The sequence below is a fragment of the Pieris brassicae genome, chromosome 10 (genome assembly GCF_905147105.1).
Source record: "Pieris brassicae chromosome 10, ilPieBrab1.1, whole genome shotgun sequence".
NCBI lineage: Eukaryota > Metazoa > Arthropoda > Insecta > Lepidoptera > Pieridae > Pieris > Pieris brassicae.
In genome coordinates, this window is record NC_059674.1 from 8,642,867 (window position 1) to 8,665,513 (window position 22,647).

At 34.0% G+C, this 22,647-nt stretch overlaps 1 protein-coding gene across 2 annotated transcripts in view; it reads left to right on the top strand.

Moving 5' to 3' along the window:
- LOC123715444 (protein trapped in endoderm-1) overlaps positions 1 to 22,647 on the top strand; it is a 34,577-nt gene that overhangs the window by 614 nt on the left and 11,316 nt on the right. For both annotated transcript variants that reach the window (XM_045670446.1, XM_045670447.1), the window contains exons 2-4: positions 12,068 to 12,274; positions 19,383 to 19,515; positions 21,944 to 22,057. In XM_045670446.1, the coding sequence (XP_045526402.1) occupies positions 12,178 to 12,274; positions 19,383 to 19,515; positions 21,944 to 22,057 (344 nt within the window). In that variant the 5' untranslated portion in view covers positions 12,068 to 12,177. The remainder of the gene's footprint in view (positions 1 to 12,067; positions 12,275 to 19,382; positions 19,516 to 21,943; positions 22,058 to 22,647) is intronic.

Below are 22,647 nucleotides of genomic sequence, written 5' to 3' on the forward strand. Positions count from 1 at the left end.
TCTTATAGATATTGAAAGTTTACTTAGTCTACTTAGACTACGATTTTGGTTTAACGTTTATCCATAATATTATATGTAATCTTTACTATTAAAACGGAAAGTCGAGCAAATTTGTTTTTAATACCAGCGCAATTATGACTTATAATTAAAATTAAGTAATTTACTTATTAAGTAGTAGGTTGTTTTCGTCCTTATCTGGAAAATGCTATATTTGGTCGAAAAATGCTGCAATATCCCATCTACATACGTTTTTATTTTAATGCTAAGGTCAGAGGAAATAAATCCAACACAGCCACAAATACCAATAACTTATCAAATAAAATTATTGCGTGCGATTTAGCAATAAAATATGAATTATCTACAAAGGTCGGAGCTATCTCGCGATCTTTCTCCTCGCGTCCTAATTTGCACGATATGTGCCAACTTGTTTAATTACTAAAATAACTAAGTGTAAATGTGTATGTTAGTACGAATAATCAAACTAAAAGTAAAAAGAAATTAGATCTTAATTATTTTTAATCAGTTATGTATCATAATTGAAAATAGCGTGTTATACGACTTCTTTTAGTGGTAAATATGTATCGTTTCAGAATAAAATAGAAATAGCTTATATAAGTGTACTATAATAAGGAGTACATTAGGTGGTTTTGTCGAACTACGGCTCAATTCTCTATCTATCTGGCTATCCGGTTCGATTCCCGGTCGGGGGCATTTCTTAAAATTTCAAATCACATACTAGTCGTAAAGAACAATAAAAAATATAGTGCTATCTCCTATCGAAAGTTGGCGACCGTCATGGTTGGTCAATGGCTTGGTTCTTTTACCAAACCAATCTTTCCCCGCTATATCTTTTTTTTCATATCCCCAGGTTTCTGGTGTGCGTCTGTCGTTTTCATACCATTTATACTAAATCTTCTGTTTCATACTGTTATGAATAGCCTTGGTGATAAATGATAGTAGCTAGCTAATTTGTTTAGTGATTTCTTTTCGTAACATCGTTGTTAACTTAATTATACCAGTCGTGATTTAGAAACCCAAAGGGCCGTGTAATTGAGGTGTGGGAAATTCTCAAGTATTTGTTCACTTATTTAAAGTTTCAAAGTATTTTGTTAGACACATACACAAACACTAAACATGAGTCCTTGTTTTACAATAATTGTAAATGGCCATAATGTTTTAAAATTGTCCCATAACCTCAACATTTGTTTATTTACTAAAGTTTACCACATCATACATAGTACTATCTATGGTATATGTTAAAAACTATTTTATCTAAAATAAATGACAATTTACGTAAACATAAATGTTATATAAAAATAACAAATTTTTAAACAAAACAATGACCATTGTAACAGCGGATTCGAGATAGGCACTTAACTCTGCTTTCTTCTAAAACCGATCAGCCCACTACAGAATATTTCTAGCTCCGTATAAGTACTGTTTAATCCGTAAAATCGCAAAGAAATTGAAAGATGGGTTTTTGCAGAAGGAATTTGGAAAATTTTGCTGATTTCAGACCTTGGGAATGAGTAAGGGATGACAATTTTAATGTCCTGTTCGAGGTCACTGCTCTATATTTGATTATTTAGCAATATATACCAGAACTTTACACCGGCTAAAGATCTTTGATCTTACAGTGATATCATATTAAATTTCTTAAGTCTCTGATGGTACAGTTGTCTATGTGAAAATTAATACTCAAAATGACCCGAATGAAATTATGAAATCGGGAATATGGAACCCTTTCTAAGTAAAGACGGATACGGATATCCGGTATACAAAAAATAAAACCTTGTTAAATAATTTAAATTCTCATGCTATTTAAAAATAAAACCCAAGCAATTAACACGAATAAAATTACTTTATGCAAATAGTTACATAAGAAAATTTCATACATTTTAAAGATGATATGGAAACGTTTTATGTGTTTGTCTGTCTCTCACTCAGCTTGATTGTTGAAAAGCACTCGAAACTTCGTTGTATGTAAAATCAATCGGTGGCGCTACATCCATTGTAGGACCTCTCATTTCTATATGTTTTTCGTGATCATTTGTCAATCTAATAGGCGATAACGACTTTTTGGGTCTAAGGCTAGCACTTGGTTTTCCTTCACCGATCTTACGAATGTTAAATGCGCACATAGATCCATTGATGCACAGCCAGGGATCGAACGTACGATCTCAGGGATGAGAGTCGTAAATACGGTAAAAAAATTAAAAGGAATTAAAGAATATTGCAATGTACAAAATTTATAAAAACCAAAGACAATTTATTGGATCAGTTTTACCAGTATTAGTAAATAATAATTCTTCCCCATTCAATTTGAAAATTTACATAGGGCAATGATCATAATAATCTCTTATAAAAAAGTATTTCCATTAACAATATTGGATAGAAAATCTACTGCAATAAGTTATCTGAACAATTTCAATTGAAGGCTGTACTGGCAATAATCGATTGACATTAGCATATTGGTCACACAAGCCACACGACCAGTCATAAGATGTCGTATTTACGGTAGTTACGTCAGGCTGGCAACACTAATTGTCTAGTGGGATAAATGCCCCACATACACTAATGATACAGACAATTGCTCATTGACTAATACCGCTTTGTTTATATTTAGAGCAGGTTATTCCGCCTTGCAGAGCTACGAATAAATTTAAATTTATGGTAAAAATTAAACTGATTTGTGACATTCAACATTTTAAGAGGATGGCAACATCCTGATAGCTAACTTCATTTCTGAAGGTCGTGTTAGTGGCGCCGCACACTTTCCTCCACTCTCCTCTGTCATTGGCAAGCCTTTGCGCCTGGGTGATGTTAAGACCTGTAAAGGCCTTTACTCGATCGGTCCAGCGAGTAGTGGATGGTCTGGTGCCTTCCAATCTGCCAGTTACGATTAGGTTTTCTAGAATTTCGTGTCCATGTCCAAAATAACTCAAGAGGCGGTGGTAGCAAAGTGTCGTGATAGCTATAAGAAAAGTTCTACCTTATACATTTTTGACATAAAATAATTCTGCTTACCGCTAAGTATCGACTCTAAATCGACTTATCATAAAGATGGCGTATTTGTTATACTTTTAAATGAAAGTCTATAATAATTAGGTATTATCGCAGGAGGCAGTGGCAGTTGGGTTCATTCGATATATAAGAACCTCCTAAATACGAAAAGAAATTGGCAGTCAAATTACTTACTGACTTTAACCGTTACAGTTCATTAAAATCCGCGAATCTGAGGAAAAGTATTAGGACTAATAAATGCGCCTATTCGCGTAGTATGACATTTTTTTTATTTATTTTTTTAATGACCTGTGAAACAACATGAATTCCGATCCGAAAATAGATGAAAAAGTAAAATTTAAAATAACTTTCAAAATATTAAAATGATCTGCTTTCGGAATATCAGAGGTTTGAGTATCTGCCTCATTTATGATTTTTTTAAAGCAATATAAACAACAATCAAAGAGGCAGACACGGGCAAATGATATAGCTCACTTTTTTTGACACTTTTGAAAAGCTTTTATTAGAAAACGCAGCGCTGCGATGGTGGTAGACTATTTTTCCGGGGATGTTTGCAGGGTTTTCAAACGAATACGGCAGGTCTGCCAGGCGTGAATTTCATATATATGTCGCAGATTCAACGCGATTAATAATTGCAAAATTGGTGTTACTACCTTAACTGAATATTTAAACACAGTCAGTGCGCACGTCCGGCGGAGGCGACGTTCGAAACTCAAGTGACTAAAGAATTCACTTAGTGCCACGAAACAGCCGCGCCACTGACATTTGGTAGATCACTAGGCATTGTCAATTGTCAACGTTGACAGTCTTTCTTTACATACCACACCGCATTTTAGGACTAACTTCAGAGTGGCGGGAATTTTAAAATATTCATTCTCCGACATATATATATTTGTTAATTCATAACTTGAAAAGTCGAAAGTCCTAGATGTCTGCCTTCTTGTTATTTTTTTCATTATGACATAATTTCTTAACATCAACCTTAAAGGCAGACACGAGAAAATGATACAATTGACAACGCAGCGCTACGATGGTGGCAGACGTGGTCCTTAATATTCCTAAACGTATAATCTATTATAAAAGTCTGGCACACGAGCACATCATATAGATATTTTAGTCGCCACCTCCCTAGCTAATAATTGTTAATTATACAAAAAAATACCTACACTTTTAACTATAGATATTTTGGTAAACACAACATTTTCGAGGTTATTCTCAATGTCAGACTGAAAATGGCATCTACTTAATTCTCAATAGACCTAAATGGCTTTGTTGATATCAATAGAAAAATACATTTTAAATGCGTCATGATATTACGTACACCCGTAAATTTTAATTTGTGTGTAATATTTATAGTAAGAGAATATTAACTTTATCTTACTGGACAACATACGATTTTATTGTTAACTCTGATATCGTTTGAAACATTACGTGACGTTCGGCCATTACGCAAAATATAATTTTGTCTAAATTTTGTTGAGGAAATCTCTACATTTAAAAACTTATCTAAATGTAATATGCAACTGGAAAAACAAAAATACAAGTCCAACTATAAAACTTCTGATACCAAATTATTTACTGGCAAAAACTCGCGGGACACACCCTTCGATTTTCGTTGATGCTCACGAAGTTTTCCTTCACGATATCAGGCTTGAGCTCCTTGACCACACGGCTAACGTGTTCATAGAAAATATGTCCTTTTAGGATGGAACATTACTCAACTCTCAATATTGTTATAAATGCCTTTGAACGAAGTACTACTGCATACTAGAATCTATATATATAAAAATGAATTTCTGTTCGCTTGTAAAAACCCGTGGACGAATACGGCTAATTATGATCTTGAAATATTTGTAGAAGTTCAGGGAAGGTTTAAACTGTGGAAAACATAAATAATAAGTGCAATTAAATTTTCCAATACAAACTGTTTCTGGCTAAGAAATATTTGATCTGATTTGTATTTTTATAAATAAATCATTGTCACAGTTGTCATATATTTATAGATAGAGATTTCTGTTTCACACTTGTCTTATTAGATTCGATCACTTTGGTCTGTTTCAAAATGTTGTTTAAAAATGCTGTTTTAAAATTACGATTTGACCCAAATATATGTAGGTGCGAAGTTCACCAGGTCATCTAGTGTAGATAAAAACTTGATAATTTTTAAATTTGATCCTATTGTACCCTCAGTTTCATTACTGGATTGTATATTATTTTAAGACATGCACTCCAAATATAAGTTATTAGTTACTACTTGCACAATACATACTATCGATATTTACGCAACATTGCTCAGTCTAAAATACAGCCACTCGTCTCGGCATGCGTCATCATTTTACAATCGGCCATTTTGTTTTTATATTTCCTGAAATTATTTTTTGTTATTTGTATTTGTGAATCATACTCCTTCAGTTCTCACGATTTGAAACAGCTTTAGACTTAGGTTACAAATTAAATGTGAGTTATATAATATAAAATACACCCCGTATATGTTATGAGCCGTGTTGGCCTAGTGGCTTCAGCATTCGACTCTCATCCCTGCGGTCATAGGTTCGAAGCCCGTCTGTGCTCCAATGGATTGTCCTTGCGCATCTGCGCATTTAACATTCACTCGAACGGTAAAGGAAAACATCGTTAGATAAACCCAAAATGTTGCCGGCGTGCGTCAGGCATAGGAGGCTGATCACGTACTTGCCTATTAGAGTAACAAATGATCATGAAACAGATACAAAAATCTGAGGCCCAGACCTAAAAAGGTTGCAGCGCCACTGATTATTTTATGTGTATCTGTTTTGCGTGTTGGTAGGTACGTTACTTCTAAAGGACATGTAAACATGTGGCTGGACTATGGCAGGCACATTTTTCAGCAGACAGGCAGACAGAAACCCAAAAATGTATGTTTCGACGTAACATGTATCTCCAAACATCTGTTGATTTAAATTACAATTTATAAACACAGTAATGGGCACCATTCTTCATTCAAAGCTTTCAAATTCAGAAAGTGGAATACTGTTATTACCTTTAAAATTATATAACGAATAATAACCGGCATGTAGAACTTAGGATTTCCTTATATGAATGAGTCTCAAACATCCTATGCAATAAAACATCTTACATTATGCAACTGTTTATCTCAATACAAACGTAAAAACATATTGTATGCTTTGTTTTATTAATAGTATTGCTACTTAGGAGGTTATATAAATATATAAACTCCTTTGAGTTTATATACAGAAAATACCAAAAACCACTAAAGGGTTATATATATACCTTGTTGCCAGAAGTGCTACAAATAGGAAGGGTTAAGAATACAATTAATACACAAAAAGCGATGAACAAAAACATTACAACAAACCTTATACATCCATCTTAAGTTTATGGAGCCTAGCCATCACCCAGGTTGACAAAAAAATACATTTTAAGGGTACCCTTGCATTGGCCTTGTTATAAATGATTTTTTATGATCAAATTTTTCCTTTTGCTAACTCCATTCTCCAAACTACTACACAAGTATATACCAAACAATATTTTAAGTGTAATCTTGAAATTTCTAGCAGCTTTCTATATACTCAACGCATGATCTAAAACACAATATTCAGAATTATAACAAGAAAAAAAAATATCGATGACAATTTTTACAATTTCTGAGCCTACGTTTAAACTTGCAGCTTGCTCAGTGATCTGACCAGATTCCACCCCAAAATCATCTCCCTTCAAGTTAATCGACCCTTATCAATAAGCTCCCCTTGCTTACGGATGTTTAAATGACAGAGCAACACTTTCTTTGATTGAACTGTGATCCTAAAAATAATCTTTAAATCCTACATTTTGTGCATCTCCACGTTTTGATGTATAGCCAGTTTCTTTAAGTCCCATATTGAATTCGACGTAATGTAATTTTTAGCAGCATCCAAATATTTTGTTGACTGTAATTTAATTTCCATACAAAATATATAAAATTAAATTATTCATATATTGTAATGATAGAGATGCTTGTAGCTTCTGAGAAGCGAAGAAGAAAAAAAGGAAATTGTTTGAATTTCCTGTTATTGTTACTTCGTATTTAAAAAAACAAATAACAAATACATTCATTAATTCTTTAAATTAATTTCGCAAAAAGTCCAAAAAAACACGCAATACTAATATCACGAACGTTCCAAGTGTGATTTTGATGAATTACCTTAATAAAAAGATAGTTCTGCTTGGTAGGTTCGTTATAAATTCACCTACTTCACTTTTAAGTTAAAAATTTATTCAATTATGCACACAACTCAATGAAACCCATTGAGGCTAAAATTGTTATAACGCGTAAACAAAAGGAATAAACTATAAAGCACATATTGATTTTCTCGACAGCTCTTAGCAAATTAATGATGGGTCAAAGTAAACATCTAAATGGAATTAAATTGATAGCTGACAAACATCGCTTACGGAAGTTCTATAGAAGCCTTTTCCCGTGACATCGATCTACCGGAATTTTTGTATTGTATGCGTACATTACGACGCTACGAGCGTTTTCGGTCTGGGCCTCAAACTTAGGCAAGTAGGTGATCAGCCTCCTGTACCTGCCTAACACGCCGTCGACTTTTTAGGTCTAAGCCGGTTTTGTTTTGTCAATGTGCACATAGAAAGTCCATTGGTGCACAGCCGGGGATTCTTCAATCTAAGACCTCTGAGTCGAGAGCCGCACGCTGAAGCCTCTAGGCGAACGCTGCTTTTATTACCATAGAGCATACCTTTTATATTCGAGGAAAGGCATGTAGCGCAGGCAGGTCTCTGCTATTCAAAGACTGGGTGAGCAATACATTCTAAAACCACCTCGGGTACTTCCTACGTGGCGGCGTTAAAGAGACTGGGGTCGCTCTCGCATTCTACCTGCATACTTTTTTTCACTCTACTCTTTCTCTTTTTTGTTTTCTTCTTTAAGTAACTCCGAATTGAATGAAGGTATTTTTAAGCGAACTATAAATAAATTGTGGCTACCCTCAAATTTTTGTATACGTGTTTCCTTGTTCATTTTTTTAGCAAAGTATGCACACTGTACCTGTTTAATAAACCCCCATTACAATCCTTATACTTCATGGATATAGTCACATTCAGGCCTCATTCACATATATTGGTGTAATCTGTACAAAAATCACTTCTTTAGTTTTTGAGATGGTAGGACACGGCTGGGGTACTTCATTTAATAATGTGAGCAAGGTGAAAGGAATGTGCAGTTAGCAAAAAAATACAAACATTGTGTATTCAAAGAGTTACAAAAGACGGCTACAAATCACCACGATGACGAAGTACCCCGAAAACGTACTTACAAAGTTATTCCGACCACTAGGATAAATATACAATCTTCATACCTTAGTCAGTGGTAAGATCGGTTAAGTATGTGTGTGAGCGAGTAATGCTACAGAAGACGACAGTAGAACGCTCTTGCAATCCTAGGATTAGCAGACAAGGAGTAAATAGAAGTAAGATATACCCATCTCCTACCTCCTCCATACTGCAGTTGAACGTATCAGTTATGGCGTTGAGGTGCCTGTAGAATGCGAGAGTAACCCCGGAGACTCTCAAACCAGGTCATGTAGGAACAACTGGAGGGAGTTATTGTGGGTATTGATCACTCGGTCTCTGAATAGCAGAGCTTCTAGTGTGGATCGAGACCCACACACCCCTGCTACTTTCGAAGATAGGACAGGCAAATCCTTTCCAGCGTATACTCGGCACCAATATTATTTTACAAAAACTAAATTCATAATAGGAAATTGTGACTGTATCTAGATACGTGGGCGGTATGACCTAAGACAGATTGTCTTACAGATAAGTTCCTGGTTGCCTACGCATTACTTATGTAACCTGTTTTTTAGGCGTTATGTTACCAATACCAGCTGGTTCTGCTTAACATAAAGGTGTATTGCCTGAGCAGACAGCCTTGCTGGAAGTCACAGGACTTAATTTCAAAGTTATGTTGTTGAGAAAAGAGGTAGCGATGTCAACCTAATCCAAACAACCACCCACCAAACCACTGAAACCACTCTTCAGAATCCTTAGTTTTCTAGAAGTTCACACATATATTTACTTGTATATTTTATGCTGACTTTTATAGTCTGCATATAAACATTTAAAAATTTGTAAGTATCTTAGTCATCGTCTTGTTTTCCCTAAAACAGAAATGATGACAGCACGCGATATAGTCACGTAATGTGTAATATGAGAGTATATGACTTAATAATATTTTACCAATTATTTACTTGGTGATATTAGCTGTACTCAGAGTCATCCATTAACTCTTGTTGCTATTAATAACTTTAATTATATATCTACAGAATGTTGGAAAAAAGGTACGAAACGAAATGATGGACTTAACACTCAAAATCTATTTAGATATCGATAAAATATATAGTTAACTTTTTCAATTGCTTAAAGATTAAGTAATCGTTGAATCTTAAACAAAGAATCTGTTAATGATTTCAATATCAATTTATTTTCATTTCAATATAAATAATTGATACTAAATCAGCAGTGTTAGTCCAACCACTACACTCGTGATTCTCAAACCTGAGGTCGTGTGTTTGGGTCCCGACCGTGCTCCAATTACTTCCTCATGCTTATGCCAGTAAGGTGAAGAAGATATCGTGAGGGAATCGGCATTTCTTCTTTCCAATAACAAGATGCCTACTAATTTTATAAAAATGGCCAAAGGTTGTGGAATTATTTGATATTTCAACATTATTGATTAGCCTACCTAGAAGCCATTCCACTCGTATGTATTTTGAGCATACAACATACACTTAAGGTGTAGATTACGCATTGATTATACGTCGTTGTTATTCAATGGCAGTGCTCATTGAAAGGGACTATAAACATTGCCCTTGACTGCAGCCATGAAGGTGGTCATGGTGGGTTCTTTCTCGATTTTACAGTTTATAATTTATTTACGTACAAAGAACATATGTATTAAGGAAAATTGGTAAGATGTATGAAACAAAACTAAGCGCCAAGTCTAACACTAAAATGTATTTAATTTTAACATACGGGAATCATCGTTCTAAGTCTCGTTATAGGTCAGGTAGTTTATAAAGGGATAGATAAACCATTAATAAAAATAACTTAATTTTTTTGGGAAAAGGATACGAGGAGGGATATGGTCTTTATTAATTCCTAGTTTATACAATCTGTTTTATGGGTTACATTAAAATGATAACGCACCACAACTTAACGATTGTCAAAATTTAAATTAAATGTGTTAAAAAAGTCACAATGTTTCTTGTTTTTTTACGAATAACAACATTGTATGTAGTAAAAATACAATAGATAGTTCCCATTGATAATTTTTACAGGAGACGTTGCCGTTTTGTGCTACGCTATTGTGCGAAAAGTAAGGAATTGTCTATCTATTCCCTGCCCTATTTACCTTTTGACCTCTCAGTCGATTTGTCGGTGTAACCGAAATTGGTTATGTAATTTGTCCACACGCGCGTCATTTATGCGCGCGTATTAATTTTAAGTCTTACGAATAAAGAAGTGGTGATTGTAAAAACCCAAAATGAATTAATAAGTGATATGATAATAGTGGTAGGTTAAAAACCTAGGAACAGAAATACCAAATTTTTAGGGTCCTTCAAGAAAAGAGCGTACAAATTCTTAAAAGCCGGCAACGCACTCGCGAGCCTCCTGCCCGTTTGCCCCCTATTTTATTAAAAAAAAACAATTAACTATAAGTACAAATAAATGTAAACTAATATCTGCTAACGAAATATAGAATTTTCTTCGAAATCAATAAAAGTTAACTGTTAAAGTGAAGTGCCGCAAAAATGTAAAGACCTCTGAAACAGCAGTAAGTTATTTACTTTACACATAACATAATAATTTCCAATTTCCATACAAATAATCGTCTATATGCAACAAAGTACTCATCGACTCATTTGTTTTGATAGGTTACACTATTATTCGTATATAGTTATCGGTAGAAGGTTAGACCATTGTTTATGGCCGTAAGAAAAATTGTTTATGAAAAAAAATCAGGTTTATTATTTATGTTCGTTCTTTTGTTAGTTTCTTAGAATAATATTCTGTAATTAAAAAAACCCGTAACATCCCACTGAGGACAGGTCTCTAAGATTTACATTCTAGAGCTATTAATATTATTCAGTAATTATTACGGACACTTAAACGCAAGTTGAAATGTTTCAGCCATAAAAAGTCAAACACACTTTCTACTACCACAGACGTAGAATTACATCCGTAATTTTTTAATTATAGAATGCGTGTCTTGCTCTAAATGTTTGTGCGTATCTGTGTCATTGTTTTGTATGGTAATAATTGTGCGCCATGTTACCCTTTGCGTGCTGAGATCTATGCAAATTAATGGTAATGGGACGCGTGACTTGTTGCGCCTACGCAATGCTCTTTTGAATACTTATATATTCGTGCATGTTTTTAATAAGCTAATTTAATTTACATTCAAACTAACGTTCTATCTAGATTTTTCGGTTTTTCAAGTTGTCGGGCATGTCCTTGATTTCTTATGGAAATTGTTAAAATATGATCACTAAGGATTCTTTTGCATTGCCTGGGGTGCTCTTATAAACACATACATTCTATATGTTGCTTTGAGTTTGCCAAGCAACATATAGAATGTATGCCAAACATCGCCAAGTTTTGAGTCATACAAACAATTTGTATGACTCAAAACTTGGCGATTAAAAAGAGAGGTGGAGAGTTTCTTGCCAGTTCTTTTTGCCCTCTCTACACCCTTGATTACTAGTAAATGTAAATTTAAAATCAATTTAACATCCTTTCTGTTGACGTACATAAGTGTACTTGGTTACCTATATGAATAAACATATTTTGAGTTTGAGTTTAAACTTGTCAAAAACAGTAGTCTATGAAATGTGTAATATAATGTATGTTTTACATGAACTTAATAAGGTAAGGGATAATTAACACATCTCGACAAGATTCATTAGTAAGCAATTAAATCTAACATCCAAAAACAATAAAATTAACAAACCCATTAATATTTTAACAGGTTTCAATTTATTTTCAGACTCATGTCGCATCAACATCCAGATGGCACTTAAGCGGGCTATATTTTATGGCTAAAAAAACGGTACAAAAGTGTTTGTTAAGTGATGTGTTAGTGTCGATTTTCTCAAGATGGACGTGAATTCAACTTTGGCGACGATATACCCGCGTGAAGCGACGATCTTGGCTGCCGCGTGCGCATGCATTTTTAGCATGGTTGGAGTAATTGGTATGTATAAGTTTAACGAATTAAATATTATGACACTATCTGGCCAATATATTCTTAAAGTCTTTCTATGTATAAAAAATATAATGATTTTAAAACAAATGGTGACTTTCACCAGTATAATACTTTAAACATAACTAATGTAAACCAACCAGGCTCCAGAAGATAAATCACGTTATATGGAAATTGTATTAGTTTTTCAAACAAACACCCAAGCTAAATTTGAGAATTATCAAAACACTCGTTAAACGTAAATAAATCAATAAAGCTTTTATAATTTGACGATTATTTAAATGATCCTAATCCTTGGGATTGAGTTGCTCCAAATCGTATGACATAGCAACTTTCTTGCCAGTTCTTCTTGCCCGCCCTTGACTTGCGAACAGATAGTAAATGTAAATTTTGAATCAATTTAACAACTTTTCTGTTGACGTTCATAAGTGTAGGTTACCTATATGAATAAAGTTATTATGAGTTTGAGTTAAAACTGGACTGAATTAAAAGTGGCTTCGCTCAATCAAGCAGTGATGACCAAGTGGTTTAAGCATGCTACTTTTATCCCTGAGACCCATTAAACACGCGCTCGTATACTGTGATAAAAAACATCGTAAGGAAACCGCCTTGCCATTGGGAGTTTCCCCCCAAATTAAGATGGAATAAAGATGTCTTGTGCGTTTTTAAGCGATTTATTTAAGGGCTACTTTATTCAAGATTTTTTCAAACATATTCTATATAATTTATATTAAGCCTAGAACTCAACCAACAAACTAAACCAAATATAAACTCCAAGCGTGGCTGTAACTGTAATATCAAAAAGGTATAATACTATACGTACTAATACATACTCCAAGGTCAAAATTTTATACTATTAGAATGTATTTTTGATTAATGTTTGAAATTACCTCTCAAACCAAGTGTAAAACAAAATTATTAGGAGTTTTAGGGGGAACCTTTTGTAGCTGATTGCATCACTGTAGTAATATCTATTTCCACTTCATCTTTATAGTGTTTGTTAATATGATCACTGGTAGCCCTCGCAGCGATATTATGATATAAAAAAATTGTAACAGAGCTATGAAATTGGAAAAACGTGTTCCTTAAAACTGAACTGTAATTATGACTGATAAGAATTGATAGTGACGAGTTGCAACGTTGCACCTGTGTCGGGTTATCGACACGATTTACAAATATTTGGGAAAACGTAAAATTTATCGTTAATTTCCCTTTTTTGTGTTGAATATCACGTGATAAACAAAATTAACAATCGAGAGTGAAGTCGTAAAAAATAAGAACAGCCATACGGATCTATATTTATACTAATTGTATTGTAAAGAGCTTTGAAAGAAAACTTTGTATGTCTGTGACGAATAAACGCAAAAACTACTGGACTTATTAAAAGTTATTTCACCAATGCTATATTATTTATTTATTTATACTTCATTGCAGTAATACATAAATACGTTACAATTAAAATAATTAAATAAATAGAAAGGACTTAGGGCTTTCGAGTGATCTGTCCCAGGCAACCACTGCGAGAAAAAAAATATAACGCAAGAAGTACAAAACTAGATGGACTCATTACTTAGATAAACATACCCTAAAACAAAGCAATTAAAACATAAATTAGACGGTCATTTTTTATTTTATTATCGTGCTTCTCATCCTGTGGAGCAATCGGCAAGCTCAGCCCTATGCCTACCAACCCATAGTGCAAAAAGACAATTTCATGTTTAGTAACAAAATAGGTAAGTGGCGCTACAACCCTTTTAGGCCTGAGAATTCTGTATCTGTTTCAAGATCATTTGTCAATCTTATCGGCAAGTAGGTGATAAGCCTCCTAACGTCGACTTTTTGGGTCTTAGGCAAGCGGGTTTCCTTCACTGTTTGATGTTCACAATAGATGTACAGAAACAAATTCCATTGATGAACAGCCACTAGGCGTACACTGCTCAGTAGACTGTGGATATCAAATAAACATAAAAATGTTTTATAGTTTACTACGATTTTGTAACGATTTCTTTCGACGCATTAATTGAAATTCATTTGCTTTTAAAAGCTCAACATTCTCTAACCACAAACCATCAAAACCCCAAATTGTTTCGTTTCCTATCGGTCAAACATCGTGGTCGGTTACTTCACTTCAAACGATGCGTACACAAAACATAAACATAACGATTGATGTGTTCCTTTGTAAAAATATCTGGAATTCTATTGAATTTTTGTTTTGAATTTGTTGACTTGTGTGCCTTGATACGAAATTTTCCTTAATTTGTAATGAACAAGGATTTAAGGAGGCATTTTCCACATTATAATCATAAAGTATTGACTCACCATTTACATCATTTTGAGCTAAGCGATAACATACATTTTAACAATTTTTTATATATCAAACTAGTTTAAACGAAATGGTCAGGTTGTCAGGTCAGGAGTTCCGACGCTTTCCTTGTTGTTTCCACTCGTTTCTTTTTCGAGCTGATCTTCTCTATCCTTCCGGCTGATCATTCATTTTCCATACTCATAGTAATGATATTGAACAATAAGTAACCAGAGCATCATTAGGTCTGAATAAATTAACAATTATTAATATAATAAAATTAAAATCAAATCATAGGACATTAGTATACGAACGTCGATATTAAAAAAAAATCTGAATTTACATTTACAAGGGCAATAAGCGATCGAGAAGAACTGGCAGTAAATCTCTCCGCCACTCTTTGATCTTCAGATATTTGGTTTACAAGAGAACTGTAAGGAACCATTACACCACAGTTCACTTGAGATATTGAAACAATGAGTCATAATAAAGAAGGGACACACCGAACTTACAAATGGACCGCTCACGAGAAAATTTGAAAGTAGAAAAGTATCCCTTAATTATTTCCATTTTCCACCAATTAAGACAAACAGAACTGCCAAAAAGACCCTTACTTGGAATGGCCCAGTGAAAAGACAAGAGAGAGGACGCCCATCAGAAACCTGGGAAGATGGAATAAAAAGGATAGCGGGGAGGGATTCGATATTGGTGGCAAAAATGAGAGACAAGTGGAAGAATTTGGAGGAAGCCTTAACTCCGTCGGAGTTCGTGTACCGATGTTAAACATCATGTAGTACTCGATTAAAGGCTGTTTTTCTTTTACCTTATTTCCGTTTTTATTTTGAAACAATTCGACTGGTTCGAAATCTAAACCAGACAGATGTTTGATTTATAATTTCTTAAATGTCGCGTCGTTTCCGGATAACCTAATTCTACTATACATAGAGGATAGATTAGGACAGAGACAAATAGAACGATGCACACGTGTTGTATTATCGAAAGCAATTAACCACCTCATTGGACGCCATATTGTTTGTCTATAGCCCGATAACTGTAGAATAATATTTGTACATTTTAAAATAAATATAATCTTATAGTGAGCGCTGTTCTTTATTCTACATGAAACACATTACGCAAAATGCTGATATAATAAGGTTACAATATTATGTCTTATGTATCACATATATAATGTAAATAATTTAAATAATAAATTAAATTATTAATGAACTTTTAAGGGACTGGAGCATTGAACATATTTAATAATTTTGTTTACTAACCTAACCGGGTGCAAGAAAAATTTAAAAAAAACAGTGGCGCTACAACTCTTGGCTTCTATAATGTGTATGTTTCGTGATCATCTTTTGTCCCTGTCTCACGCCGTTGTTTACTCGTGATGCTTTCTTTCACCGTATGAACATGCCCAAGGCATATAGCTAGAAAACTTCATTGGTTCCGCACAGCTACTTGGCTAAAACTGCTATAAAATTATATGAATTGAAACTCTTATAAATAAATCCAATTTCATCAAAACAGTAACGATATACTCTATGTATGATTCCCGGTAATCCCGGCAAAATGTTAGCCGGTTCGCCTGAAGGTCTTTCAATCTTATCATGAGAAGCAGATGCTTAATTTTTCCGAACCGCAGCTATACTACCTCATAAATGAAAGTGATCCCCAATCAATAGGATCCCTATTTTGAAAATCGATACCTCTATTAGTTTAGGGTAATCACAATTTTATAGGCCATAAGTTAAACGCTTAGGGGCAGAGATGTGGGGTAGTTTCTCCCTTTGAAAATGTGTACACGAAAATTTATAGATATGTTTATAATAATTGTAATTAATTAAAAACACATAATCTGTATTTTCTAAAGTGCATTCACCCGGACGCAATCTGTCAAGTGTTGACAGCTGAATTAATGAATGGGACATTTTTCGCAGATTAAAATAATTATGCTAAGATATATTTATTTTGCGTCACTCATTCATGCCCTCAACGTGATTCATATACACTTGAACTGGGCTGAGCTTGTCTGGGATAATCTCGGAAACTTCGATGCTTAAATTAGATTGAAAGAGAATGGAATAAATAGTTTAGTTATATTACAAACTGTCAAATATTTAAATATGAAACATTGTAAAATTATAAATTAGGCTCGCTGGTTTTACTCTATTAATGCGAATGATGGAATTAATGTTTATAGTCTAAGTGTTTACTGGATGTACAGATATTGTCACTTATTTTTGTTTCTTGTACTGTGTGTTTAATATGTATAAATTAGTAGTAGTTTAAATTAACTAAGAGGACGTGTATAATTCTGTCGAAAAACAAAGATCAGTTAGGCCTTATAACAAAACAAAAAGGCCACGTAAATAATAACAACCTATAAGGTCATAATAGACTATTAAACGGTTTTATAAATTATATGCATTACTAAACTGTGATAATAGTTGTCCTTGATAATAATAAGCATTCAAGTTAGTTTTGGTCTGTATGTGGGTAGTATAATAACAGTATACATAGTGGACTTTATGGTTACTACTATAAAAGCTCAATGTGAAACTAATTATAAAGAGAATTACTAAAATAACATACTACATATTGTTCATACGACATTTTTCACAAGGATCCACGTAAATTTCAATATTCACAACCAATATTAAGAGAACTTTATCGAAATAGTGTTACGATATTAGATTACGAATTACTAACCTACTATCAATGATTTAAGAGAGTAAAGAAACTGTTCGAAGAACAACTTAGTTTCTCTGAGTTTTAATTTCCAAGCGAGATATTTAATTTTGAGTGGTTGAAGTTACTCGTTAAGTTTTAGGTATGAATGCTCGTCAGCTTCCACGAGTCATTGGCCTGGCACTCGAAAGTTTAATAGCATGTAAACAAATACTGACGAATTTGATTGATTATAACTCGTAGGCTGAGCGGCGCCAATCGTTCTATTAAGCATGTTGAAAATATCACGTGAAATTACACCTGATAGAATTTTAACACAATTTTACAATTATTTACATAGGTAACAACAGTATTGTCAACACAAATGCATATAAAAATATTTCTTTAACTTTATTTTAAGGTTAGTTAACGTTCAACTGTTAACTGACGGTCGGTCATTTATGGGCCGCAGTAGTAAATACTTTTAGCAAGTATAAACTAACATACAAATAAATCAGTGGCGCTACAACCTTTTTAATAAAAACAACTACAAAATGCTTTTAAGGACCTGCGAGAATTACATTATGTTTCTCATCACATAGGGGAGGCAAGATATGTATCCGTATATTAAGGTCAGTCATCTGTGCCTACCAATGCAAGGCGCTACAACCGCTACAGGCGGTTTTTAGGTGTAGGCTACTCCGTTTTAGTGAATGTTCTCAAGCTCATACAATGATTGTCCGTTGATGCACACCCGGAGATCGAACTTCTGCACGGCTATTCCGTTTTTTAGCAAGTATATTCGCTTCAATATTATTCATGGTTCTGCAGTCAGGTATCTTTGCGGAGATAACCGATGGTTTCAATGCCATGATTCGGTAAAGGGCAGCGTCGTGTTCGGCACTAATGGGGCCCTGAATGATCACAAAGAACACGTCCATGCCCCGTCATAGGTAAATAAAATATTCTTAATAACTAAATTCACATTACATAATGCACTAGACGGTCGAGTGGTATACGGCAGACCACCACTTATACGAATTAAATCGATACGTAATAGATAACCAGTTAATGCCCGTTTCTAATTGCCTTTGGGATCAATAGCTTTTAATTTGCTATGCAGATAGATGTTTGTATGTTTGACCACCCACCAGAGTTGTTGCCGTGAAGATTCCCATGGAGATAGTACTGCGAAAACTTCGTTGCCAATGGTACAAGGTTGAATTTCCTGATCCTTTTTGGGTGTTATCCTCTGGAATTTTCTGTATATGTGAGCAAATAAGCAATCTTATATGGTGGTCACATAGAGAGGAAACTGGCATGTCTTAGACCCAAAAAATCGACGGCATGTGTCTGGCACCGAAAGCTGTTTAACTAAATACCTATTAAGAAAAAATATCATGAAACTGATACAGATATCTGTGGCCAAGACCTAGGTGGTAGCGCCACTGGTTTTTTCACTTTCTGGATATTACTAGAATTCCCTATTAAATCCTTGGTATTCAATAAACCTTTTATCTAAATCAAGACTCCATATTTGTAATTGATGTCAAAGTCATAGTTTTTAGATTTTCCACACCTACTTAATGAATGTACATATAACAAGAATTTGCAAATGCATTTGTATTTTTTTTGCATTCTGGTATCCATTGCCTGTTATCACTTAACATCCGAACTTAAAACTCAAACTCAAAATAACTTTATTCATATACGTAACCAAGTATACTTATGTACGTCAACAGACAACGTATTTACTTTTACTACCATAAAGTCTCTGCCACTCTTTTTAATCGCCAAGTGCAGAGAAAGCCAAGAGCATCCATAAATATTTGCACTGAAGAAAATCAATCCCTAATATTAGGTTATATAATAATCGTCAAATTATAATAAACTTTATTGATTCATTGACGATTAACTTTTACATGGACATTAAGCCCATTTTTCTCGTGTTCTATTAAAATCTTAATAATGAAACACGTAGGCATATATATCTCCAAGGAGGCGTCTGATTATAACTAGTGTTTTTAGTCCCCGAAAAGCACTCTCGTTTCTTGGTTTACCTTACAACCACCCCACACACACACACCTTACCCCACACATAACACGTATTATTATATTTTCCAGGCAACCTCATAACGACTGTGGCACTCGTGATGCATCCAAAGCTTCGTGGCCATGTCACTACAATGTTCGTATTGTCACTCTGTGTCTCTGATCTTCTCTTCTGCAGTATCAACTTGCCGCTTACAGCTAGCAGGTGAGTCTATTTATATTGAATACACACACACAATAGCCAATTAAGTTCCAAAAAATCTCATACTTTGATTAATCAACACATACAATTCAGTGAAACAGACAGACATTGCATTGATTACTAACAAAATACACGAAATAATAATAAAATTGTGAAGAGAAAACAAAAAGAAATAAAGTACATTTTAAGTATGTGTCCGTTGTGGTTGTAACTGGCCCTGGCTCAGCATTATGGTATGGAGCAGACGTTCCACATCGCTGGTCATTCTGCTAGAGACCACAACAGTTAGTTTGCACCTCGGGAGCAAAAAAGAAAGAAAAATAATGTAATAATATTCGACTTAGGGTCATTGAAGAAAAAGGCGTTCCAATTCCTCAAAGACCGGTATTACTCGCTAGCCCTCTGGCTTTGAGTCCATGGGCATCTTAACATCAGATGAGCCGCCTGCCTGTTTGCCCTGTTCTGTAAAAAAAGATATAATAATATTCGTTTTGTCTTCTAGAGTAGTATATTGAAAGAAATTTTCACAACTGAGATGTCAGGCTTCACGTTACATACCTAATTTAATTAAATTAAAATAAAGGTCATTGACACGATTAAAATAAAATACATATTGCAAACGTTAGTAAAATCCTATGCGTGTCCAATAACATAGAATACAATTCAAATTGTAATATTTCCTATAGAAGTAACATTGAATATTATTCTCATTGAATAATGATATTCAATGTTATCAATGAATCCAAGATTAACTAGTCTTGAGAAACAGAACATATACTTTTCAATAAGCTGGCAATTCCTTGATTATTAATTTCAATGCTAGAATGTGTCAATTATAGAATAAATGTTTCCGGAAATAAAAATACAGTCTAACGGAAATATCGAATCAATGTTCCTAAACCTTTATAGTGTTTTCTTGGCAAAGGCTCTATAAAGATATTTTCCAGAGGATTATACAATCACATACATCACGTAAAACTTTTCCAACATACGTTTAAGCTCCAATTGTTAGTAATACTAATCAACAACACATATGTAACAGCACAGCTAATCAACAACACAGCTGTTTTAATATGATCAGAGCAGCAATGGAATGTTCCCTCTTTCATCTTCCTCATAGAGTTTTCTATAAGACGTTTTAAGACACAGGCATGCTATTCATTAAGGCTCAATAATTTAACATTGGTGAGCAGTGTTGGCCTAGTGCAGTGGTGGGCAAACTTTTTTAGTGGCGGGCAACAAAGGTTAAAAAAAGTCCAGTTAGAGGAAGGCCACAATTATACAAAAAAATGCATTGTTGTTAAAGCTTTTACCTATAATATTATAAAAACAATACAAATAGAATCTACTTTTTATTCTCGACTGTCAAAACAGAATTATAACGGGTCACATACTATCCATGCTGATGGACCCTCTTCGGGACTGATTAAATACTTTCGTGGGCTGGCGATGGCCCACGGGCCGTACTTTGCCCATCACTGGCCTAGTGCCTCGAGAGCCCACCATGACCCTTTACTTTCTATATATGCAACACTTGCTCGCAGGGTGAAGGCTTTACATCGAACACTAAACTTAAGCTTAAAAACTGTTCGATAGTTTTGTCGGTATTTGTATACGTCGATAATGCTGTCAGTATACATCTTCAAAGTTATCCAAACGACTTATGTGTGGGGCAATTTCAAATATACCAAAGTGGCAATATTATACAATATTATACAAACATATATTATGTATTGTTTCGTAGATTTAAAAGCCGAACCGAATTTTTATCAACATTCCATACTAATCAATTGTATCGATTCAAAGAAACATGTGTTAGAAGAATGAAATTCGAGTCGAAGAACATCTGTGCGCGTGCCACTAATTGTTATCATAACATCAACAATTACATTTTGACAGTGTTAATTCGTATGAAAGATGGAACTTAATTAAAATTGTCATAAACTCAGGTCAACCCAGACATGACCATTGTATGAAATACAATATTTAAAGTATGTATTCATTTGTCATTAATTCAATTATTATATATGTAATATTCTTAACCTACATAACAATAATACTAATAATTAAAAATTGACTAGAAAACTAATATATGTAAATTTTAAAAGCACCACTGAGCTAACTTCAATCTGTTATTAGCGGCTGTGCACTTGAACCTCTCGGCTCAAGAGTCAGCTAATTTAAGGTTAAATATAGATGTTGTAATAGACTTTAAAGTAATCCAATAACACGTTGCTATTTTAATTGCATTTATTACGTGAAATTGACACAATTTACAAATTGCTGGCTGCTGAATATTTGCGATGATCATAGTGTCGAATTTTTTGCCTCGAGTTTGGTTATTTAATTTAGAACTACAATATTGTCTATTCTCTATATTTAACGCTGAACATATTTATTTAACTAAATGGTTACATATTTAATCACGCAGGTACATAAATGAAGAATGGGTGTTGGGTCCTCGCCTCTGCCAGATGTTTGCATTTGTCTTTTACGGCAATGAGGCCGTTTCTCTTCTGTCTATGGTGGCTATCACAATTAACAGGTGAGACTTTAACTTCGTAATAAGAACATTGGATTTGTTTAAACAGGTCTGAACTCACGATCTATCATTGTTTTTATTGCGACTTTACTAAACCAATCTTTACCAAAACAGAGCAGAAAAATCGCTCGATTTCGGGTGAGTATCCTCTATATGAGTATCCTCTACCAAAAAAGTATAATTCCTACATTTTAAGCTTACGATTATAAATAAACATAAAAATCATATAAACCCGCTAAACACACAATTGTAAACAGTAACAATACGCAAAATTTGGAACACGTAGTAAAAACAGTATTCTGTCCCACTCAGCGCCCGGAAGAAATAAAACGTAAAAGCTTAATAAAACGCATTGAGTGCCTTTGACGTAACTCATATAAATCTGTGAGGAAAGTGAATGAAATATAGGTTATCTATAAGCATGGTTGGCGTAGTTAAGCGATACTCGACTCTGTGGTAGATATAGGCGTGTTCGGCCCATAAATCCACAAGTGTCATATTATACCTACATTATAGGACCTACAATGAATGTGAAAAAACACACAAAGTAATTGTCTATTGTCACAGAAATTTTAAAAATAATTTTTATTTGT